The sequence below is a fragment of the Amblyomma maculatum genome, chromosome 7 (assembly GCF_055883805.1).
Source record: "Amblyomma maculatum isolate TAMU_Amacu chromosome 7, ASM5588380v1, whole genome shotgun sequence".
Classification (NCBI taxonomy): Eukaryota; Metazoa; Arthropoda; class Arachnida; order Ixodida; family Ixodidae; genus Amblyomma; species Amblyomma maculatum.
Genome location: NC_139350.1, coordinates 125,772,860 through 125,796,468, shown reverse-complemented (window position 1 = coordinate 125,796,468; position 23,609 = coordinate 125,772,860). Strand labels below are relative to the sequence as shown.

At 48.1% G+C, this 23,609-nt stretch overlaps 1 protein-coding gene across 6 annotated transcripts in view; it reads left to right on the top strand.

Moving 5' to 3' along the window:
• LOC146184673 (uncharacterized) overlaps positions 1 to 23,609 on the top strand; it is a 233,890-nt gene that overhangs the window by 27,054 nt on the left and 183,227 nt on the right. The window contains exon 1 of one of the 6 annotated variants that reach the window (XM_084609452.1): positions 10,281 to 10,404. The exons of the other annotated variants lie outside the window; for them this stretch is intronic. Coding sequence (XP_084465578.1) covers positions 10,326 to 10,404 — 79 coding nt within the window. The 5' untranslated portion in view covers positions 10,281 to 10,325. Of the gene's footprint in view, positions 1 to 10,280; positions 10,405 to 23,609 lie in introns of those variants that run through there. 6 annotated transcript variants of the gene reach the window in all.

Here is a 23,609-nt window from a genome sequence, read left to right as displayed (position 1 = left end):
CCATATTACACAAGCTAAGGACATCAAAATTCTTAAACTAATAGTTTGGCTTGATGCATAGTTTTTCTCTTAGACAAAGAAGCCTTCATAGCTTATTAAATACTGTCACACAGGTGGTTACTGCGGACTTGAGTTATGTATATCCTCTTCTTGTGAGGCGATAACCATAGAAAAACACGAGTCCCCTCTCGCATTTGTTCTGCTGCACCTAAGGTTTCATGATATCAAGATAAATCACAACTGTAAATGCAGAGAGAGAGAGAGAGAGAAGGAGATTAAGCGGAAGTGTTTTCCCGCGGGCTGCCATGCCCTGGGGAAAAAAGAGGGGAGTCACGTGTGTCGGGTAAAGTTGCGACGTACTTGAGAATTTTCGAGTAAAAGTGTGCGAATATTCGAATTTTTCTTTTAGACCATCCGAATTTTCTCCTACTCAAATCACTGTACGAAAAAAAATAACGTACGTTCAACTGAATAGTTTTCGAATATTGGCCATGACTCCAACAAACACCATGCACTTTTCTGCAGCGATGAGTCTGTGCGTTCAGCTTCACGACAAGGTAAATTCACGCGGCAGCATTCATTACGTTTTACATATATATTGCCTACAAGGCCAGGTTCAGCAAACTGTGCCTCCATGCTCGATATCAGAGACCATGGCTAATAACTGTTGCATCTGCCATCAGTTCAGTTCAATCACTGTTCGTGACCCTATGGACCATATCACGCCACGCTTTCCGGTCTCTCACTATCTTCCTAACATCACATAACTTCATCTGCAGCGCCTCGAGGATGCCATCTAACCATCGCGTTCGCTGCCTACCCCTTCTCCGGTGACCCTCAACCTTTCCCAACATCAAATATTTCTCCAGCGACTCTTCTCTTCTCATCAGATGACCAAAGTAGCTGAGCTTTAACTTTAGAATTTGACCCTCCAATGAGCAGTCAGGGTTTATGGTCGACAATATCGACTGATTTGATCGTCTGGCCGTCCAAGGAACTCTCAAGAGTCTCCGCCAGCACCACAATTCAAACGCGTCAATTCTTTGGCGGTCAGCCTTCCTCACAGTCCATGCATCTCCCATATCAACTGATATTTAGTGCTAGTTTGTTCACCATCGTCGTCAGAGTCAAAGGATAATTTTTCTGTACGTATGGAATAACAATCATAGGGTTGATATACTGACTTCGTGTTGCGTGTGCTTTGGCGGAGGTTGATAGCGGTAATAGTGGATTATAAAAAATAATAATAAAAAAGGAAGGGAATGTTGCCGGCCATGAAAATTACTATCCAATATCAAGCATCTGTGCTGCAGAAGGCGAGTAAGAAAAGGGACGGGGAGAGAGGATAGTGAGGAGCAATTAGAGAGGATAGCGAGAAGTGAAGAGGGAAGCGATAGTAAGAAAGGACATTGGAAGCTTTCTAAAATATTGTCAAACTAAAAAACGTGCGCAAGTGTCTAAGCATTGGTAAAAAAAAAAGAAAGGAAAAAAAAGAACGCCTGCGCGCGACTGGCTGCTGCAGTTATTTGCACGATATAGTAAAAATAGGCTGTATATACATCGCCGCGTGCACGTAGCGTCCGGTAGCAGACTGATCGCGCACGCGACGCACTGCTCAAGCTGCCGGGGTGAGGCGCCCGCGCAGCATATGTCCGAGTTAGCATACACGAAGCGTTCGTGTCCCTCGACCCATTATAGTTCCGCCACAGCGCTCGTTGTTTCGCATCATCCGAATATTCCCTTCGCATTCAATTTTTTTTTCTTTGTTCAATTCATATTCTATTCAGTTTTTACACATATATTTGCGGCGTATTTTCACGTGGTGGTTGCAAGGCCGATGACAACAAATGAAGAGTCTGGCAGTGCACTGTAATGAAACTGTTTATTGGGCTCACTTGCGCTCGCAAAAGAACTAAGCGATTGGACGGCGGCGGTAAGGGCAAAAGGGCTCATCGGTCATCGAACTAAGAATGGCCGTCGCAGGCGCCAACGCTCAACTTGAAGGCGGGGAAGAAACATCTAGATAAAGCCGCAAACCGTAACTAGCATAACCTGGAACATTGCAGGAGCACACGCGAGTGGCCAGAATCTTCGAGATACGTCTGGACGCATCTTGTACGACGAAGAAAGTGATAAAGTAGCATCTCGCGAAAATGAGCAGGATCAAACAAAGAATGCAGAATCGATCCGTACGCTAGAATCCAAGTGATAAGGTCGCATGCCGACGCCTGTCGTAAAACAACAAATAAAGATTTGAATCGTTAGCGACAATATCGGTACCAAAGCTAGACTATTCGTATTCATTTTGGTTTCTGGAAGGGGATTTTCGCACATCCCTACAGCTAAGCGCTAAACGTAAGGCATTATACTCCACAGGTAGGGTCATCATGCAGATGAGGAGCCAGGCCAAGTTTGTCAAAGCGAAACCGAGCCACAGACAATATAGCAGTGCTGCTTCAGGTCGCTGTATGACACAAATGTTGAATTCAGTCGGCATACTACTTCCGCTTACCGTACTGTACTTCCGCTTACCTCAAGCGTAGTACCTTGGGCGAACGCTGCGCGAAGGGGCGCGATGAAACCCTTTGCAAGGAACACCATAGACAACAGTACCCAGAACAGAAAGCAAAACAAAACAGTTTGCCCTGTCCGCAGTCAAGTCGACATGTAAGGAAAGAAAGAGAGAGCTCGCGAGGCAAGCATGCCAGCCTGCCAAAGATTGCATCAAGTATTCACTTCAATCGCTGATGCGCTAAGTCGGCGAAATTCGTGAAACCAGCCCCACAAGTATGCAAATCTTGCAGATGCGAAGGCCAGTTTCACTCCGCAATTTAATTCCACACTCCACTTCATACAGTTTAATGCCCACATAGGTCCACGTGTAAAGGCTGTGGAGAGTTGAACATAATGATTCGAATTTGAGTTTCCGGGGCAAAGGGGAAGATGAACGGGGGAATTCGCGGAGGCTCCAATCTCTTCTCCTTCACACCCCGCCTCCTCCCCTCTCCACGCAGGGAGGAGGAGCCCAGGTGAGACCGATGAGGACATTGCCTCATGACTGCACGACAAACATCGCTACGAAACTCCGGAGGCAATTACGAGTTAACACGCCCCCGTACAGGAGACGCTGGCTGCCATACGAGTATAATTTTTCGTCCGCGTTCCAGGAGCCAAGACTCGGAAGTCTGCATGCGAACGCGAATATCCCTGCGTGCTGTGCCAGTCTGCGACATCGAAGTCGAAACCTCGAACGCGTGCCTGTTTACGACTGCGCTGACGCAGCCGGCCGACTCACGCTAAGAGACGCGCCGCATGAGCCACGCCTTCAAGCGTTAATTAAACTACCTGCAGAGCTATGGAAGCGAGTTGATACGAAATTGAACTATAGTCATGTATACAACTCAAGAACGTAGTGGCGAATGCCTCTCAAAAAAGGCCCTCCAAACAATGGCGTCGACCTATTGCCATGATGTCACAGTTAAACGCCTTGCACCTCCATTTACCGCGGCGTCATGACAATGGGCCGACGCCATTGCCGGGAAGGCTTCCTCTGAGCGGCAGTTGTTGCTGCTTTCGTGAGTTGTATGCATGACTATAGCAAAAAAAGGGGTTACTTGGGGCAATTTTCTTCCGCCTCTTGTATCTTGTATTAAGTGAACTTGACGCTAGTCGTATTTTTTCGATCCTGTCCACAAAACGCTATCTGACCTGAAAGCATCATAGTAACGATTATAAGAAATTAGTATCCGTGCGAAACATTGAAGCGCGGGACAGTTTGTTGGCAAATGAATGTGAAATCTCTGCAAGAAGAGCGACTCGCATTTTATTACAAATAGTCACAAATTCTGTAGTTTGACCCAAATAAAGGCTTAAATTCCATTAAACGCATTTTCAGAAATGCCACCATCATACTTTCCTAGTAATCCACAAAAGCTTCCAGCTTGTACATACCAGCATCATAAACAAGGCGAAAATCTAGAAAATCCTGCGCATACCACGGAAGTAGGCAGTTTAGAAGCACGTACGAGCTTATGTTGAAGTTTATCCTCTGTAAACGAAAAACCAGTGGCGTTCTGTTACCTAACTAGTGGTATCGTCGCTCATCCACTCCACAGAGTGACACTGCAACGTCGTGTGTGTGTGTGGGGGGGGGGGGAGAGAAAGAGGAACGGAAGGAGAGGGGAGCTTTCAGGGCAACTTGGGGAGATATATGCGCACCTACCGAAGAGCCTTGTTTCAAAGAAAACACGCGTATTTTGTATACAACGTTTTTATTTGCACGCGGCATTTAAAACTATTCAGCAGGTGTTTCACCTAAAGATAAACAAGGAGTTCAACAAAAGTGGTGTACTCATGGAAATCAACTTAGAACAGTTGAGAGTCGCGGTGATAAGTGTGCAGCATTTTTTCCCTCTACCAAATTAATTAATCAGTAAGTTTGAATTAGCGGACTTCCTGATTATTGTCGTCAGAAATAAATTTACAGCCGATGAATGCGATTGATGAGAAAGGGCATGTTTTAATATACGGGCTCCAATTTCATGAGCGTCTAGCGTTTATGAACTGAGTTCATTTGTACCCATCACAATTTAAGTTACTTTGTCCTGCTGCGGTGGTTTAAATCTCCCCGTCGTTCCGTGTGACTTTCACCATGTTTGTCAGACAGCATTTCCTTGAGCTTTCCTATCTGAGCGGGGAAGAGGGGGTAAGCAGGAATAGTTCCCGTGGCCGCATCCTCTTCCTTTTTTTTTTTTTTTTTTTGGAGTAGTCGCACAAAATCTGCCATACATTGGAACTGGAGCGCGCACATGTATTCCTGCCTTTTAACAGTATCGCGCACAGAGGAAACAGCGAGATGACGCTTTCTAAACCACAGTGCAAGATACTGCAAGTTCAAATCGCGAGAAGAAGGGCTGTAGCGATAACCGAGTGGTATAATGTAGAGGGAAGTGGAGCTAATCTGTTCGCGTCTCCGCGGCGTCGATTTAAACTCGAGGCCGGAAGTACATGGCGATTTCTTATTTAATGCGTAGCACTACTAGCCACAATCACTGATTTTGCCGATGTCAGTCCGAAGCCGTTCACTCTCTCTCCTTTCATGAAGAGAAGGTGGCGGCGCGCGCGTCGCGCGGCTCAGCATTGAGGAGGCGGAGCGGCCGCACAGCTGCATCAGAAGCCTCTCTCTCTCTCTCTCTCTCTCTGTCCATCCGTCTCTCCGTGAAGTTGAAGAGGGGGAAGGGAAAATGGCGACGTTCGCATCACGCGACTTAACACTGAGGGTGCGGAGCGGCCGCATAGATGCACCCAGTGAGAGAGAAGACAGTGAGAGAGGGGCGTGTCTGTTGCGGGCGTGACTGCTGTCACTGGTAAGTGTTGCACAAGCGTGTGCTACTCCAGAGTGAGCAGTCGTGTTTCGCTCGCGCGTCCTCAACTTCGGTATCTCTCCCCTCGCATCAGTCACTCCGGAGCCTTCACGGGCAGCAGACGATCACGCGCGGTGCTCCCTGGACCTCGGCTCCGAGCCGCTCGCCGCGTCGTGAAGCTGCTTACGCTTACCTGCGTGCCTTAACTAGCGCTCGCCTTCAAGCGCGTTTCCCTCTCCCCTTTTTTTCTCCCCCTATGATCCCACCCGGACCTTTCGACCGCTGAGCAGTGCATTGTAAAGAGGTACATTGCGCCTGTTTTCATTTATTTCTGAAGATGGTGTAAGGTAAGCTGAGGAAGCGGCTGCGCCGCGTGTTAGCTTCGCGTCGCAGTGGATAAAGCCAGAGCCGTAATATACGGCTCTGGATAAAGCCGGGCCGTCTGGCACTGCGGCGCAGGTTCGACGTGCTGAGGTACAACGGTTACGAAGGCTGCGGGATCGTGAGTCTACTGATTCTGATATTGCAGTAAATGGTGGAAGAGTCTATAATCACAAAGAATGGGGAAACGTGCTCAGGAAACTGCTCAAGACTCTGAGCGTTATCATGAAACGGATGCCGAAGCGAGGAGGAACAAACATGTGGTAGAAACTCCAGGAGAACGGGCTGCGCGACTGCAAGCGATGGAAAGGTATAGCAGGGATAAGCAGTGCTACGCACCTACTTCGCATTTGATTAACTAAGCAAATCGGCCGTATTTTTATTTCTTCCTTTCTTGGAGGCCGGTCGTCGACAGACGGCAGCCGGGAGGTGTTTTTTCGCCCTTCGTAGAAAGAGAAACCCACTAAGTGAAGGATGCGAAGCGCAGAAGATATTTCTCCTTAAACAGTGTTCATTGTGATTTGTATAAAGTTCGTGATTTCTAACTAGCTTTGTGAACTCGAAAAATGCCGGTCGAGTATCCGAGAGAAATAGCGACTTTTGAAAAATGGGAAACGTGCGACTTATCTCTACTCTCTTCCCTCAAGTTTTCACCCTCTCCCTTTTAAAGGGCACCAGACTCGACTTTTGTCGAGTTTATTAATCCTCGCTACTCGAAGGCCATTTGCGGCTCGCATACTTTTTTTTTTTTCGTTGTTAGGCCCGGCTAGCACAGGCAACCAAATTACCTATTTTTTATCTGCGCGGACCCGGGGCACACGTGCAGAATTGGAGAGGAGAGACAGAGTACTGCGAGAGAGGGTGAGGGAGGGAGATAAACCTATGCTGGAAGAAAGACTGATTTGTTTTCATTTGATGGGAAATAGAACCTCAAGTTTGCCTGCGCGACCGCAGCACGCGCTTCTCCCCATGCGGCGACGTTCTGCGGCGCTTTAACTCACTGTGCAACCGAGGCTGCTCGCGCATCGCTCTCCGCGTGCTACTCGCGCCGATTGCGCTCGTCTCTTCTCGACCGTGGCGCGTGCAGCCCACGCCCGGCGGCAGCACTGCGCGCCGATTGTTAGGGTGCCTCGATGCGCGCGCCCTCCGATTGTGTTCTTCGGTGGGCAGGTTCGTGATCAGTCGTCGCAGGCGTCGGTCAGTTAGCTAGTGCAGCTGACTCCACAAAAACAAAAAGGGACACAGTGTTGTACTGACGCTCATCGACGCGCGGCACCACGCCGCCGAGTCCTGGATGGTTCATGCGGCACGAGCTCATAGGCAATCGAAGTCCTCAGTCATTCTGGTCCAAGCCTTTCCCCGAGAACAACTGGGAAGTTTTTATTGCTGACGCCTTCGAATTGTGGCGCCACGCCCCGAGTTGTTCGTACGGCGCGAACTCAGGCGGTCGCGTATGTCGAATTTTCTCAGGCCAGCGGACGTCCAGCTGACCACCACTTTCTCGACGTGGACAAGCGGTAGAACACCACTCCCAAATGTCAGCCACCTGTGTTCATTCACATGCAGCGACATCACAAAACGCGTTTTCGTTTTTGTCCACATCAGAAGCGCCAAGAGCCGATCAGGGACGTTCTAGTCAGCAGCCTGGAGCCGAAGCGAATAAAGCACCACGGAAAAAAAAAAAAAGAAAGCTAGAAGTAACCGAGAAATGCAACCAGGACACGAACACGGCGAAAACAAGCACAGCGAGTCCAGCATGTACTGTATGAAGACACGAAAAAGCGAAACGCATTCGTGGCACAGATTCCTTTAGGATAGCCTTCTAACTTTCGCTTCGTATACCACGCGATTATTCCCTCACGACAAAAAAAAATAAGAAATGCTGACGAGAGAGGCGCAAAATACCCATTCGCTAAACCATGCGAGCGCACATCAGGTAAATCTTTCACAGCGGCCTCACAACACAAGCGGACGCGCACGCGCGGAACAAGTTTATTTCCTGCGCAGATGAAGCACAACACGCAAGTTAGTAGGAGAGCGCGTCGGCCTGTCCGATGGGTACGCGGAGCCGCTCGGAGGTGGCGCTGTTCTCTGGCGCCCGCAGCGCCACGCTACGATGCTTGCGTTCTCTATTGTTGGTCTTTTTTTTTTTTTTTCTGCCATCGGATTGAGGCTGTGCCCAATCCCAGAAACAGTATAAGAATCGTGAGTGGTCTTTACTATTATTTTTTTTTTTTGCAAGCCTAGGTGTGTCTAGAGAAGTGACTGCCCCAACTTCATTGCTTCAAAAGGGTTTTAAAACTCCAAGAAAAGAGAAAGTCAGGAGAACCCGACTAGCAATGGCGGTCAAGGAAACGGCTAGCTTGGAGTCTCGCTGGCGCAAGGAGCGCCAAGAGGTTGTGTAGGGACACGGAGTCCCTATTTTGAACTTTAAGGCGTTCGTCTAGGCCAGTAGCGGTTTTCAGCCCTTTTCGAAGTTGCAAATACGCCGTATAGTGTATAAGTTTTCGATCTTCATCCCTAAGAGCCTCCGGACTTTTGTTTCACCCAACACATTCGAAACGACTTTCCTGCAACTTTGCGACGAACAAATCATCAATGCGATCCAACTGACTGATTTCGCTTTGGTGAGGGTATACAGAGCAACCCCATATTGTTTTTAATCTTACCCTTGAAATTTGCATTCATCTTTCTTACTTTTTCTTCTAGGACTTACTGTTTCATCTCGTTTTGCTAAATACTCACTGGAAGAAAAGAATGGGAACAAATAATCACCCTCATGTCGTCCGTTTGGCGGCAATACGTGAGCGATGAGAAGATCGAGCGCTTAGTGCAGATTGGTGGACAGTTTTGAACTAGGCACTCACTGAAGCACTTAGCTTGTCTTTAATCTTACAGAGATAACCCAGTGGCTTCCGTAGACTGTACACAGTGTCTTAAGCTGTGCTGACTCGCGGTGGGTACAGCAGCGAGTACAGTAGCAGAGCAAGTGGCCTATTGACATCCATTGAGATCGCCATGGCCCCAAAAAAATAATTGTATTTGCCCGTTTTTAACCCTGATACATGCATTTACATGTACCGGTGCCTTACTAAAACAGTACAACTGAAAACAAAGATGGTGGAAGGACAGACTTCGCAGCTATATAGAACGACTATAATTCGAGTTTACCGCAATATTCTTATTTTGCCGGCTGCTCCCAGGCACGTAGCAGGTTTCTCTCCTGTTCTTGACATGTCTTTGTATTCACATTTGTGCACTCTTCGGGAAAAGTTTGACCATGCTGCTGCGGCGTTAGACGGCGAATCCGTTGCAGAAAATTATCATTGGAGTGGCTATGTTTGTTGGTAATCGTAATTCACATTGCCTCTGGCAGAAAATGAATGAAAATTTGTGAGCAGAGCTCCACGGTTCATTACATTCTTTTTTTTTCTTTCACATCCACCGATTGTCTGCGCCCCTTTCAACTACAATGACAGCCCCACGCTGCGGACGGGGCAATTCGTAGGTTCTCTTTCATTGAGGCCGACACACATTTCACTGCATCGCCTCGTACGCGCGATTGTTGCTATTCCCGGACCTGTGCGCAGGAGGGGTTCGCACCTCGTGGTTACAGGCGTATCTCTACGGGAGGAAGGAGCGCGTCCTTGGGGTGTAGGAGGTCGAGCGCGCCACGCGACCGAAGCGCGTCTCGCATTTGTGGGGCCCGAGCCCACTACGAGCGGAGCGGCGCACTTCCTAAATTTGGCGCCCCGCGAGCGGAGGACATCTGACGGCAGAGGAGATGATTTCTCGCGCCCTCTTCCCGCGCACACAGGCACCCCAGCGGCGCTTGGCGCTCCCAACTCGCTGCTGCTGCTGCTGCTCGGCTCGCACTGACTCGCCGCTCCGATCGACCCAACACGACTCAAAAGTCGCCGCGGTACATTCGCCGTCGCGCGACAACTGCCACCGAGACTCGCGCGCATCACCGTTACTCGAAAGCGACCGGACCGCGTCGCTGCTCATTCACCTGTCTCCGTGGTGAACAGTTGCGGTCCTACTTCGCCTCATCCGACTGCGTACGTACTGACCGCGGTCCAGTGTGGTGGTGCTTGCAGCAAAGGCCGATATTCCTAGACAAATCCGCACCTTTCGATCCGCATTCCAAGTGCCGAAGGACTGCTGACGAGTATGAGTCGCTCCTGCAATTCACTTTGTCGGTGAGGCAGCCGTTGTCGACTTCCTCACTCGCTTCTAGCAAGTGTCACCCTTTAACGGAGTGTCGTCAATTCGCCACTCGATACGCTTTCGGCGTTGCACAAGTCACACTCTCTGGCACTCGTGACACCGCAGACGCCCCTCTTCAACGCTGTTCGTCGTGGTCTCTCTCTCGTGAGCAGTTGTACGTCCGACGTTCACGCCGGGGGCTAGGCCACACTAGTGCAGACGCGGGTGCGCGTGTGGCTTCTCCGATTTCGGGCGTCCCATGTTTGGGGCGGACGACCGTATGCTGCCGCCGATCGCTGCCGGTGTTGGTGGGTGAATGAGAACCTGTGTCTCGTGGTTGAGCCTTTCCCAAAAGTGATCGAGACTGGAACCATGTCGTCGACGTCCCTAGCGCACGGATACCCAACGAGCCTTGCGCCAAGGTTTAAGGCCAGCAAGGTTGCCAACGCCGGTGAGTGCCCTATTAGGACTCTCGCGATTTTTGCTGTCATTTCGATGTGCGCCCCTTCGCTGTGAGCATTTCTCATGTTCTTGACGAACAAGAGGAATGTTGTCTCAGCCGTTGGCCAAGGTTAGACCGCGCGCGTCTGTCAGCTACCTGCGAGTAAATAAGCATAGCGGTTCTCAGTTGCCCTGAGCTCGACCATTCAGGTTGCAGCAGGACTTACGCCAATAGGTTACCACTTTTTGGCTACTGCCCAGCAGAGACCGATCGGCTGGAGACGTACCAACGACGCTCCGGGGCGGAGTCTCATTGGTGAGTCCAGTGCTCGAGGACGCCTTTGCCTCTGGCAGTATGCAGGTTTTAAGGTACTTCGTGGCGGATAGTCAAGATAGTTGAAGCTTGCTACCCAGGCCGCATTGCCTTCACACAGCGGGTTCATAGCAATGCTTCTCTTGTGGAGGTCGTCTTCCGCGCAGATATTTTTATTATCTGTTACAATCTGCTCCACTTAACACGATAGCGTTAATGGCCGCGTTCTTCAGAAAATCCAGAGACGGCGGCGTTGTGAGCGAAAAAACACGGACAGGCATTGCTCTGGCAGATGATATCTGGCATGGATGGGCGTTGATCGGTCGTATAGGGTTCCGTGGCTTATGCCACGTCACGCTACCACGTTACGTGGCCAATTTGGATGCCAACTAAGGCTTCTTAATTCACATAGGAACGCGGGCAGAATCGAATCCTCCAGGATCCTCGCATTCTGTGTCAAGTATGCCACCCCTAGGCCATGCAGGCACGTTCGAATGCTTCATGGTTATGCTTTTACGGATACTTGTGTCGGGTTGACAGTCATGTGGTGGCTTACCAATGCATGCTAAAGAATGTGTCTCAGATAACAGAGGTATGAAATAAAAGATTAGTGGCTAACCTACTTGCAAAGTGCATGTACGCGAGCGAGAATCCGCAAAGGAAGCTGTGGTCAACTCTTTCACGTCATATCCATAAAGGCGGCGCTAAAGTGTTCCCCAAATTTTTCTTCTTTTTTTTTTTGTATCATTCGAGAAGTTTTTTGAGCTTGCATTACAGTTATGCGATGCATTGTTACACGCAGTGGACCCCACGCGGCAAACTAATTTCGCATTTCATCGGCGAGCACTCTCGGCCCCTGGTGCTTGTGTATCGCCTGGGGGCAAGCATTGGGTGCGCGAATGGCTGTACATGATGCTTATGGGTGGCCTCCTCTCCTTTAGCACGCGTCACGCATTACATGGCACCCTTACGTCGTTTACGGTACCCTCTGAGCAAAAGCACGACGTTGGAGTTCGTCTTTCCCTGCGAGGGATTAAAATCTGCCTGTCCTTTTTTCATGTGTAATGCAGTGAGTACCCAAGGACGAAGGAGAAACTTTGCGTAGGGACAGGGCGAAAATAGGTGCACGTGGGCTCGGTTTTCAAACCCGACGTACATGTACACACGAAGTCAGCAAGCAGTGAAGCAGTTCTCTAACCCGGTCTGCCATCGACCATCGTGTAGTGGGGCAAAAAAAGAAAAACATTCTCGGTTGACAGGATCTGCGCATTTAACCGTCTGCATTAAATACTCAACAGTGGGCAGCATGTATACACCCGACAATAATATTAAAAAGCATGTTTCGGCGATAAAACTCTTCACCTATAGCACAATTTAGGAACTACTTTATCCGTTGTTGCCGCAGGGGCCTCCCGCATATACCATAGAAACCACCATAAATTCTCCACAGAGCGCATGAGGAAACTTCAAGAGCCAAGGCATGCTCCGTAATGTTTTTTTTTTTTTTTTTTTTCTGAAAACACATAGCTGTATATTCTGAAAATAATGCTATTGCACATGACGCATGCATGTCGGAAGAGGAAGAAAGCCTTCGACAGCAGCTGTGCGGAAAACGATGAAGTGAGTTATAAATGGTACCGGATGGGATACGCGTTGATGTCAGCGAGAAAAGTGAGCACTGACATCCCTGTCGCCGAGTGTGCAGAGGTTTCAATTTAGTTAACTCGTCTTGTTCGACGCTTATTTGTGGTTTTCGCCCGGTATGAAATCACAGTATTCGGGGTTCTCGAAGACAAAGTGGCAGCAGACAGCCCAGCAAGATTAACAGCTTGCGATTCACAAGGAGCATCGTGACAGTGATTGTTGGTGCGTCACTTCTGAACGCCTTAAATAAACTTCGACTTCATCCTCATGCAGAGCCTCAAAATTTGATTTCGCTCAAAGGGTTAGAGAATAATTATATTTATAATTCTCTAACTACCTCCCAGTGTGGTTAATGTAATAACAAGCAACTTGTACAGAACACTCAAGCTTCGTCTTATGATGAGTAGACGGGATAGCGCCTTTCACATCTCATTTGTACTCCGCGAATTTCTTTTAATTTTCTGTTATGATGGGCTTCGGGAAACGCAAGAAACCGTATCCGTCTCACTTCTCGGTGGACACCTACACTTACGCCGAGCTTCCTCCCAATCGGACGATCTACCCGAGCGAGTCGGCGCTACGTACTCAGACATTCTGAACTATTATAAGGGGGTACGGATCCGCTATCCGCCGCCTCATCGGGATCTAAAACAACAATAGGCAGTGTACTGGCGAAGACTGCAGACAGGAACATTCCCTAACCTGCACATCCTAAGCAAAATTTACCTGTCACAATATCGGGACACCTGTCCATGGTGTGGTAGCAAACCTTCGTTATACCACATCACGTGGCAATGTAGAAATAACGATAGCTTTCGTAAAGACCCGAGTGCGGAACAGTGGGAGAGCCGGCTCTCCAGCGGCGATTTGGATTGCCAACTAGGTCTGATCCAGCATTCCCAGCGAGCAGCGAAGCTCAGAGGAGCCCTGGAATAGGGGCACCGACACTGTGAGAAAACGGAAGATGGACCTCTTCTGCTACTAGCACAAGACCTTCCTAGAGAAATTAACGTATTTCCTATCCTATCCTATCCTACAATCCTACACTTACAATTAACAACGTACAATTTTAGATATGCTATACTTTCCTCCCTGCCCACCTTCCACAATCCCGACTCGCTAAGCTCGGCAAACGCGCTAGCTGTTTTAATGCACAGTTACGGTTGGTGAGGGAAAAAGCCGCGAGCGTTGATGAAATAACTGCCAGCCGGGAAGACTGATCCAAAAGAAACAGAGGCAGTAGTTCACAATTTATGTGCGCTACACGCCGCCTGGTCATGCTACAGTGAGGATGAAAAGGAAGAGAAAATACTGATTGCAACTTCAGGGAAATTTATGTTCCATATGCACCGACGCTAGAAGAAGAGAAGAAATGAACGTCAGTTCATCAGTGCGTTCGGGAATTGTGAATGCACAGGCGTGTCGAAACTCAGCGCCTGTCGCTTGACCCACCTAATTCCCCTTTCCTGACTCTTGAAGTGGGAACCTAGCTGCATACTCCATTTACCCGTCTTCGTCTGCGATACGACGAATTTCGACTGCAGGTATGAAATTCGTACCTGCAGTCTGTAGTTGGGTTATATGACACTTGACCTGTAGTCCTCCGAACCTTCCTACTTTAGATGCGACCGGGCGAGCGAACCTGTCCGCGCGGTATACGAGTCCTGATACTAATTGGAGCAACATATTATGAATTCTGCCTGCCAGGAGGAACCGACAAGCCGCTTGTGAGTCGGTCACGATGTGGAGGAATCGGCCGCTAGCGTTTCCATGCTATATGGCCAGAACTATCGCAGCCACTTCTGCTTCCAGTATGTGCTGTTCTGGATGGATAAGCTGACGAGTTCTACGTGGTTGGGGCCCACTATGGTGGCAAGCGCTGCGTTTCCTTGAGAAGAGGGATACAAGGCTCCGTCTATATAGACTTCTTTGTCGCTTCTTCCTATCGCGCGTCTCTGAAGTTCACTGGCTGTTCTCCGGCATTCCTGGGTGTGGGTCGACATGTTCTTGGGTATGGAAGCTACGTATACTTGAGCTCTGCTTCCGGTGAGACGTTGGTTGTGGATTGAATGATGTGCTAGTCGGCTGGATAGCCGGTTCTTTGTAGGATTTGTCTGTCCGATTCTGTTTGAGCAAGCATTATGTTTGGGTAAGGGAGTGGCCTCTTAAATTTCTTCAAAGGTGTTGCGGGTGCCCAGCGCTTCGTTCTTATTGTTAGCAGTGTGTATGATGGGAGGCCGGGAGCATTTTTTGATGGCTGATCTGATGATACCTATTCTCTTGCGTTCTACTTTGGGGAGTAGTCGGTATTTATTTATTTATTTATTTATTGTTTCCTCAAGGGTCCACAGGGGACATTACATGAGGGGTGGGCAAACAAAAAGTTAATACGAACACAGATGGTCTTCAATGGCGGTTTTGAATAGAACACGATTGGTGATGGCCGCCACTTCGGATGGAAGGTCATTCCAGTCATTGGCTGTTCGAAGAAAAAATGACATTTTATATGTTTCGGTGCGGGCCCGTTCAGGGTAGACGGCGTTAGGGTGACTATGACGAGAAAAGCGATGAGCGCGTGTTATCGGGGCAGTTTCATGATCGGAAGTGTGATAAAATTTATGATACAGCGAAAGACGGGCGATTTTACGCCGACAGGCCAGTGTTGGGAGATTAAGCTGAGATTTTAGTGCTGTAACGCTAGTATAGCGAGAGTAGTCGGAGCAAATGAATCTGGCAGCGCGGTTTTGGACTGCTTCGAGCGTGGTGATTAGGTTAGTATAGTGGGGATCATATGCAGCACATGCGTAATCAAGTTTAGGACGTATGAAAGTTATATAAGCAAGAAGCTTAATGGGAGGGGGAGCTAGTGATAGGTTACGGCGCAAATACCCTAGAACTTGATTGGCTGAATTGGTGATGTGGTGAATATGATGCGACCAGGTTAAATCTTTACTTAAATGGATACCAAGATACTTGTATGAGTCAACGGATGAAATAGGATTGTTGATAATTGTATAAGTATTTTCACGGTGGTTGCGCCGGCGATGGAAAGAAATAAGTGACGTTTTACTGCTATTTAGGGACATGAGCCAAGTACTACACCATTCTTCGACGCGTGCGAGATCTTCTTGAAGAATGGTGGCGTCGGAGGAATTATGTATTGGGCGGTAGATGACGCAATCATCCGCAAAGAGTCGGACATTAGATCTGATGTTAGAGGGTAAATCATTTATGTAGATAAGGAACAGAAGAGGGCCTAAAACGGTCCCCTGAGGGACGCCAGACAAGACAGGGGAGAGGGATGACGAGTGTGAGTTAGCATGAACGAATTGATAACGATCAGTAAGGAAGGCTCGAATCCAATCCAGAACTAGGGGATGAAGGTTTAGGCGTGACAGTTTAAGAATTAGGCGCGCGTGCGGGACTTTATCAAATGCTCTTTCGAAATCCAGAAATATTGAATCCGTGGGAATGTTACGATCTAGGCATGCGTGTATATCATGAAGAAAAAGAACAAGTTGCGTGTCACAGGAATGGTCTTTACGAAAGCCGTGCTGGTTAGAATGAAAAAAATTACGAGATGATAAAAACTTGGCAGTATGAGAATATATGATATGTTCCATAATTTTACAACAAACACAGGTTAATGAGATTGGCCTATAGTTAAGTGGTGAAGATCTGTTACCTTTCTTGTGGACTGGAATGACCTTCCCAATGCGCCAGTCCCGTGGCAATGAGCACGAAGAATATGACTGCTGAAAAATCAGAGACAATATGATACTGCAGAGGTCTTTGGTGTTTTTGAGGATTTTGGCATTGATGCCGTCAATACCAGCGGATGAAGAATTTTTTAGTTTATCGATGACCATGGCGATGCCGCGCGGTTCAAATGCAATGTTATCCATAGGTGTGTGAAGAAAACTGGGTGCATCAGGGAGGTTATTAAGAGGTTCGTTTGTGAATATAGAACAAAATGCATCATTTAGAATATTAGGAACCTCTGATTCAGAAGAGGAAACACCAGAATTATCAGTCAGAGAAATTGTGCTAGAGGTGGAGGGGCAAATAGTTTTCCAGAAACGCTTCGGGTTTTCATGCAGCATGTTAGGCAAGGTGGATGAGTAGAAGTTATTCTTAGTTTTGATAACCTCGGTATCGTAATTAGCCGCGGCAGTGTAATATTTCTCCCAGGCAATATGCGGCAATATGGGAGGCAATATGCGACTCTACTGATGACCAGTGCTTGGACAAGCCGCACAGTATCCTCTTCCCTCATTCCTTTTTCGCTTTCTGGCTATACGGCATATAATGTGTGATACTTGGGTGGCAGTTGTACTCAGAAGTTTGATGGCGTGAGTCGCCTTACAGTCGGATCGAAGCCAGATGCTTAGGATTCTGATAAGTAAGACTTCTCGGATTGGTTCTCCTTGAAATTGAATTTGAAGTGGACCGCGGCGCAGCATTTGCCTGAAAACTATGGGTAGTGCCCGAAACAGGCACTGTTCTAAAGCATTTCTTAGTTATCCTAAAACATCACAAAGTCTACATTCATGGTTTGTAACCTAGGCTGTAAAGGCAATGGCTAGAAATTGTTTATGTGGCAACGCGGAGTAGAGGGAAGGGGCATTGATTAGGTCATTAGCGGTAATTGCAACTGGCAATGGAAAACCTGGCGACAAAAATAAAAGAGGTCACCATGCTTGTGTCTTGCACGGCGCGTGCCGGAAGACGCTCGTGCCTTTCCGCGCAAGGTGGTTGTGCTGATGGTGAAACTTTATTCAGCGGATACAGAGGAGCGACCCAAATGCTCCCCCCCCCCCCCCCCCCCCCCCCCCCCCCCCCCCGTTCTGCTTAAACGATGGCAGCGACGGCGTTTTCTTGCAACTGGAGGAGCTTTATCTGCGTCCGCGGGTCGGGGCTGAGCAGTAGGGCTTCCCAGTGATCAGGGCCGCGCTTGAAGTTACTCGCGGGTAGGGACTGTGGGCAGTTCCAGATCATATGATTTAGATCGGCATTCTGTCGAAACGTTTGCATTTGTCTGAGTAGAGCTCCTCCGAATATAAGCTGTACCATATGCATAATTGAGGATGTGGGTATAGTGTTAGCTTGAAGTTTACACCAGGCTTTTTGGCCTCGCGCGACGTGAGCAGGCTGGGCGTCGATCGGAGGTATCCTTTTATTTTTCTCAGGTTTTCCCCACGGGTGAATGACCGCTTTTTTTTTTTTTTCCTTTTTTTTCGCCGTTCACGAGTGCCGACTGCTTACTTGTTTGCTTCTCTGTGCGTCTGACCAGTCGTCTGGAGCGCTTTATTCCGCCGGATGTCATGGCCGCTTCCGTTTATAGCCGCTCGGCAGGGCCTCTCAGCCGCGCAACGTCTGCGAAAGCAGTGCAGGACCGCTGTGGCAGGCGCGAGCAACGCACACTTTCTCAACGCCGAGGCGTCGCGCTGAGTCACGAGCGCGTGCCGTGCCCGTTCTGCTTTGATGCCTCCGTTCACATGTGCAAGTCTGCAAGGGCAATGGCTACCGAAGTGTGCACTGTACTGGTCCTTCACGTCTGACGCCGACCACATTGCCACGTCCAGCTGCGTATTCTAGTAACGAAGAAATGCAGTACCAACTAGCCTCGTTTTCTCTCATTCCTGACACATCGCTCATTTTGCAGGGATACCTCTTTGGACGCTACTCTGTTCGTTTCCTGGTCATGATGTGGCGCTGCTAATGGGGAGGAGTGGCTTACGTTACAGCGCCAGCTGCTGGCATGGTCACGGATGTTAGGCTACTCTGTTCGTTTCCTGGTCATGATGTGGCGCTGCTAATGGGGAGGAGTGGCTTACGTTACAGCGCCAGCTGCTGGCATGGTCACGGATGTTAGGCTACTCTGTTCGTTTCCTGGTCATGATGTGGCGCTGTTAATGGGGAGGAGTGGCTTACGTTGCAGCGCCAGCTGCTGGCATGGTCACGGATGTTAGGCTACTCTGTTCGTTTCCTGGTCATGATGTGGCGCTGCTAATGGGGAGGAGTGGCTTACGTTACAGCGCCAGCTGCTGGCATGGTCACGGATGTTAGGCTACTCTGTTCGTTTCCTGGTCATGATGTGGCGCTGTTAATGGGGAGGAGTGGCTTACGTTGCAGCGCCAGCTGCTGGCATGGTCACGGATGTTAGGCCCGTGGCACGTCGCTAGTCGTGTGTGCTTTCACCCTCTCACTATGCTAGCTTAGTAGGCACCAAGGATGGCAAGTAGGAGCAGCAGACAACGGTATGAGGCGAAGGCTTGATTGTCTGGAACTTCGAAGCGGCTGATTTGGCTGGCATGGAAATCGTGCAGACACTGACTTGGCAAAGAGGGTTATTAAAAATGCGGTTGCATGAACCATTTTCAGAAAGCGAAGCTGACAAATTATAGCCAAGTCTCGCTACTTCTGTTGTTCAATTCCCATTCATTGCAATCGTATTAACGGAAGATTTAAGAAAGCGCTAAATATGATCCAAGCGTTGTTTATGCTGCGTGATTCCGTTCTCTCAACTGTATGGATGGATGGATGGAATGGATGGAATATAGGAACGTCCCCTTTGGAACAGGGTGGTAGCAGCTGCTATCATGCTCGTTTTTTTCCCCCTATATCTTAATTATTGTTTCAGATCTATTAACTATGCCATCATTATATTTATTGAATTTTTGTTTCTACATTACTAACATTATGTCTCTTCTCTGCTTTTAAGCCACCAATCTTCTAATCGTTCTCTGCTAGCTTCCACCGCAGGTTCATTCATCCGGCCACTGGTATCTCTAAACCCCAGGGGCCCAGGAAGAGTGACTGCACCTGCATCGACTTCCGGATGAATACCATCGCATTCGAGTATAAGATGGTTAATTGTTTCTGTGGATTTACCACACTGCACATGTGTCATCTTCATTGTTAAATTTCTTTTTGTAGCTGCGTGTTCTAAGGCACCCTGACCTAGCTTCAAAAAGTAGGGCGCTGCCTCTTGAGTTATCAAAGCAAGTTTCCTTCCTGACTTTTCCACTTTTTTTTTCTTTTTCGTTTAGTTTATCCAATTTTTACCTCCTGTGTTTTTTGCCTGTTGCTTAACGCTCTTTATTTCTTCGTCCTTGTGACCAGCATACTTACTGGTTACTTTCCTAGCTCTTTTCCTCCATTGTGAGTCAACTCTTTTTAGGTATAGGTATTTAAATACTTTTGCTGCCCATCTGTTACTGTCCAAATTCCTCAGGCGTTCCTTATATAATATTTTTCTCTGAGCTTCCCGTACCTCGAAAGATGCCCAGCCCATATCTCCCTGTACCGCCTCATTTGTGGTTTTGCCGTGGGCACACAGTGCTAATTGTCCGACGGCTCTATGATTTATTTATAATATCTTCTGTACCTCTGCTTTTAGGCACAAAACCGCATTTCCGAAAGTAAGCCCGGGCACCATAATTCCTTTCCAAATACCCCTCAACACCTGATACCTGTTGTATCCCCACAATGCCCTGTGCTTCATTATCCCGGAATTTCTTCGACCTTTTGCCCTAAGTGATTGCTTATGCTTTTCAATGTATGCCAATGCTTCGTTTACCCATACCCCGAGATATTTATATTCTGCCACTCTAGGTATTTCATGGCCTTGTATTTTAAGATCCTGATCAGTTGAGCCGTTGAAAATCATCAGACCTGACTTAACTGCGCTAAAACTGAAGCCTAGAGCGTCCCCTTCTTTTCCGCAATACTTAAATAGAGTTTGCAAGTCTTCCTGGCTATCTGCTAACAGCACAGTATCGTCTGCATACATTAAACCGGGGAGGCGCTGCTCTACCGCCTTTCCACCTAATCTATACGACAGGTTAAAACCTAGGTTACTGTCTTGTATCCTCCGTTCCATATTTATCATATAAAACATGAGCAGCAGCGGTGATAGAGTACAACTTTGTCTTAATTCTTTGCATACCTTGACAGTTTCCGTACTTCTTATCCCTTGCGATGTAATTTCTACTTTCTTATTCCGGGATATTTCCTGTAGGAAATCTGTTATCTCATGACCGATACCTTCTTCTTTTAATATGTTCCACAGGAGTTTCCTGTTTACATTGTCGTACGCCCCGTTTATGTCCAGGAAGGCCAAATACGAAGGTCTATTTTCCACTTTAGATATTTCGATGCATTCAGTAAGCACGAACAGGCTATCATCTGAGCGCTTACCATTTCTAAAGCAGTTCTGAAGTTCTCCGAGTATCTTCTTACTTGCTACCCATGATTGCATCTTTAATTAGACAGCCTGCATGGCCAACCTGTATATAACAGACGTTATGGTAATCGGCCTGTAGGATTTTATGTGCATCCTATCTCCTTTCCCTGTATAAATCAAATTCAGTTTACTCTGCCGCCAGCTGTCCGGAATTTTCTTATTCGTTATGACTGTTTCCAAAGATTTTAACATTTCCTTACTTCTTGGACCAAGTTCATTAATCAGCTTGATCGGAATTTCATATATTCCTGTAATATGCTTTTAGGAATATTTTTTTCTGCCTTTTTCAAATTTAGATTGGTCAGTTCTAAGCTGCTTTGTATTCGGCTATATTGTGTTGCTTCCTGATTTGCAGAGATTACCCTATCGTCGCTTTTAAATGACTGGGCTATAACTGATGTAATGTAGTTCACTGCGTTGTCTCCCTTTAAAGAATTTCCCTCGTTATATTGAATCCGGTCCTGCTTTTTTTTTACCTAGCCAGCTTATATGGTTCCAATTTTCTTGGTCCACCTCTAGTGGCATCGTGTATTTCAGCCATCCAGCAGAAGGGTCTTCTGAGCGGCGTCACCTGGCGACAGATAGAGGAAATATTGTAAAAATGAATAAGAGCGCATTTAAAGCCTGCCGCACACGTTGCTTCAGTGACGCTTAGGCACGCTGAAAAAAATGTGCGATCGGTCAGGGACAACTTCATCGAAGGTGTCACATTTCTCAGAGATGTTCTCCGTAGTCAGCCTGAGCAGCCTCGGTGGATGGATGTGATTGACGCATTGATCAAAACGAAAAACGTTTTAATATATCGCTTAAGTCAAAGGTAGGCTAGTGATTTCTATGCCTGTATGTACCTTGTTGACCGGCAATAACGATAAAAAAAAAGCTTCAGTGGCGCAATGAATTGACACTACTTACCTGAGCACTGAGCGTAAAACAGCTGTTCGAATGTTGGAAGTGGATCTTTTTTCCTAGATTTTTTTTTTTATCGCAACGTTACAATAACCTACCGACCAAGCTCATTCCTGTGGGACGGTACCCCTTCAGGTTGCATTATGTGATGTTTTTAATTCCTAATAGCCGCAACAATAGCCATGAACAGAGCCACGAGGTGACGGCATGACGACGGTAACACCATTCAGTCAGTTACCTTCACCGTAATCATTCCCTGCCTTCAGTGGGTGTATGCTACCTTTGCGTATTGCCGTTCCCCGAAAACTCCAGCAACGGAAGTGCCGGGGGCGTCACTAAAAAATAAAATACAATCTTATGTTTTGTTCGAACATAAAGCGCAGTACGGAAACTGAAATGCAGTATTAATAAAATAGTTTTGTGGAATAAAAATACTTACAGTAAATAGGCCAAAACATCGGTTAAGTTTACTTGAATATCGGTGAAGCGTGATTCCTTAAAAGAGTTTAAAGGTATACTGAACAAATATCGAAGAATATTGAGAAAGCACCACAATCGCATTCTTAAGACACGATTGCACTAGTGCAGACACGTAATTCGGGTTAGCTTTGAGCAGATGGCTGTATTTTTGACGTTTTCTGAACGGCCGCCGGGTCAGAGGCAGCGCGCTCCCGACTGTGAGCCGGCTGGTGTGACGTCACAACAACCCTCATAGCATCCTCGATCACCGCGCAACCCCAAAATTGTCGCGGTGCCCTGTGCACCGCGGCGGTGGCACCCTGAGAAGGATCAACATCGAGGATAAAATGCACCCCGCTGGTGCATGCATGCAGCGACACCTTTCTTCTGGAGCGCGAATTTGGCTGTCTGCTGCAATCTCATCAAACTCCGTGCGCTCCACACATACCATTGTAGAAAGCAACAACATCAACGGCACGAGGTATCATTCGCCAATGTCTGTAAGAGAACTGAATGCTGTTATGGAAGCGGCTACACGGTCCATTATGATATAGTGTGTACTTTCTGATATGGTAAATATTACGGTGACGGCTTGTTCGCTACTTTTTGTTTCCCGCATACCACAAGTAAGTTAAATCCAGTCATTACGCACGCAGTCGTGATTACTCAAAGAGAAGAAATGAAAGGACGTGTTCTTTAGCCGTCTTCTGTGGGTAAGGGCCCCGCTGAGCTTAAAAGCACGACTACTCATAGCCGTGCCGATCACATTGTAGCAGACGTTCCATGCTCACTCAAAAATGCATGCTTTCGGAACTGCATATCAGTAACATAATTCACATCTCAGAGGCACATGTCGTACGTTTCAAGCTTGACGTGTCAAAGGCTCTGCGCACTGCGATGTTAAGCAGTGAATCGTAAACAGCCGCTCGCTATTGTTGAGGCGCTAGATGATCGGCCCAACGAGAAAACTGGTTGACTTTCAATCCTTCACCGTGTTTACGCTGTGTGAGGTCGATTGTCATACCGTCTTCGTAACCAGATATGATCTTGACAGCAGTTTATCGATTGTGGCAATCATCCGTACTATTTTCCTCCATCGCGTCAGTCAGCGTGCAGACGCGAGCACATCGAGCAGGGCAAAGCGGCTTCCCTGCAGGCCTGCAGCGCGCGTTCCGCAGTGCTTGCCGGGATTGCACCCCTGCGAACCACCGATTTTCTGGGTGCGTGACGGGGCAACGAAAAACTGCCCCGGCAAGGGGCGCTTCCGGTGATCGAGGACAGCGGGTGCGCACCGGTGCGGTTGATCGAGGATATATGGTGCGCACTGGTGCGGGCGATGAGGATGCTATCAGCAACGTCATGGCCCCGCGATACCGCCGCCGCCGCCGCCTCCGCACCTGAAGTTGGTTGACCGGCTACACGCAGCGTCGGTTCCTCCGCGTCGCACCGTGCACAGTGCTGCGAAGTGTGGAATGCTGCACACGAGGGAGGTCGAGGGGGACGCGTATGGAGGGTGCGTATTGCGGGCAATTGTTTGCACGCTGGGTGGGAAGGATGAATCGTGCACAGGAACACGAGCAGCAAAAATTAAAAAAATTACAAGGGTTCAACGCTGCAGAACCAAATATTGAGCGAAATCATTAGC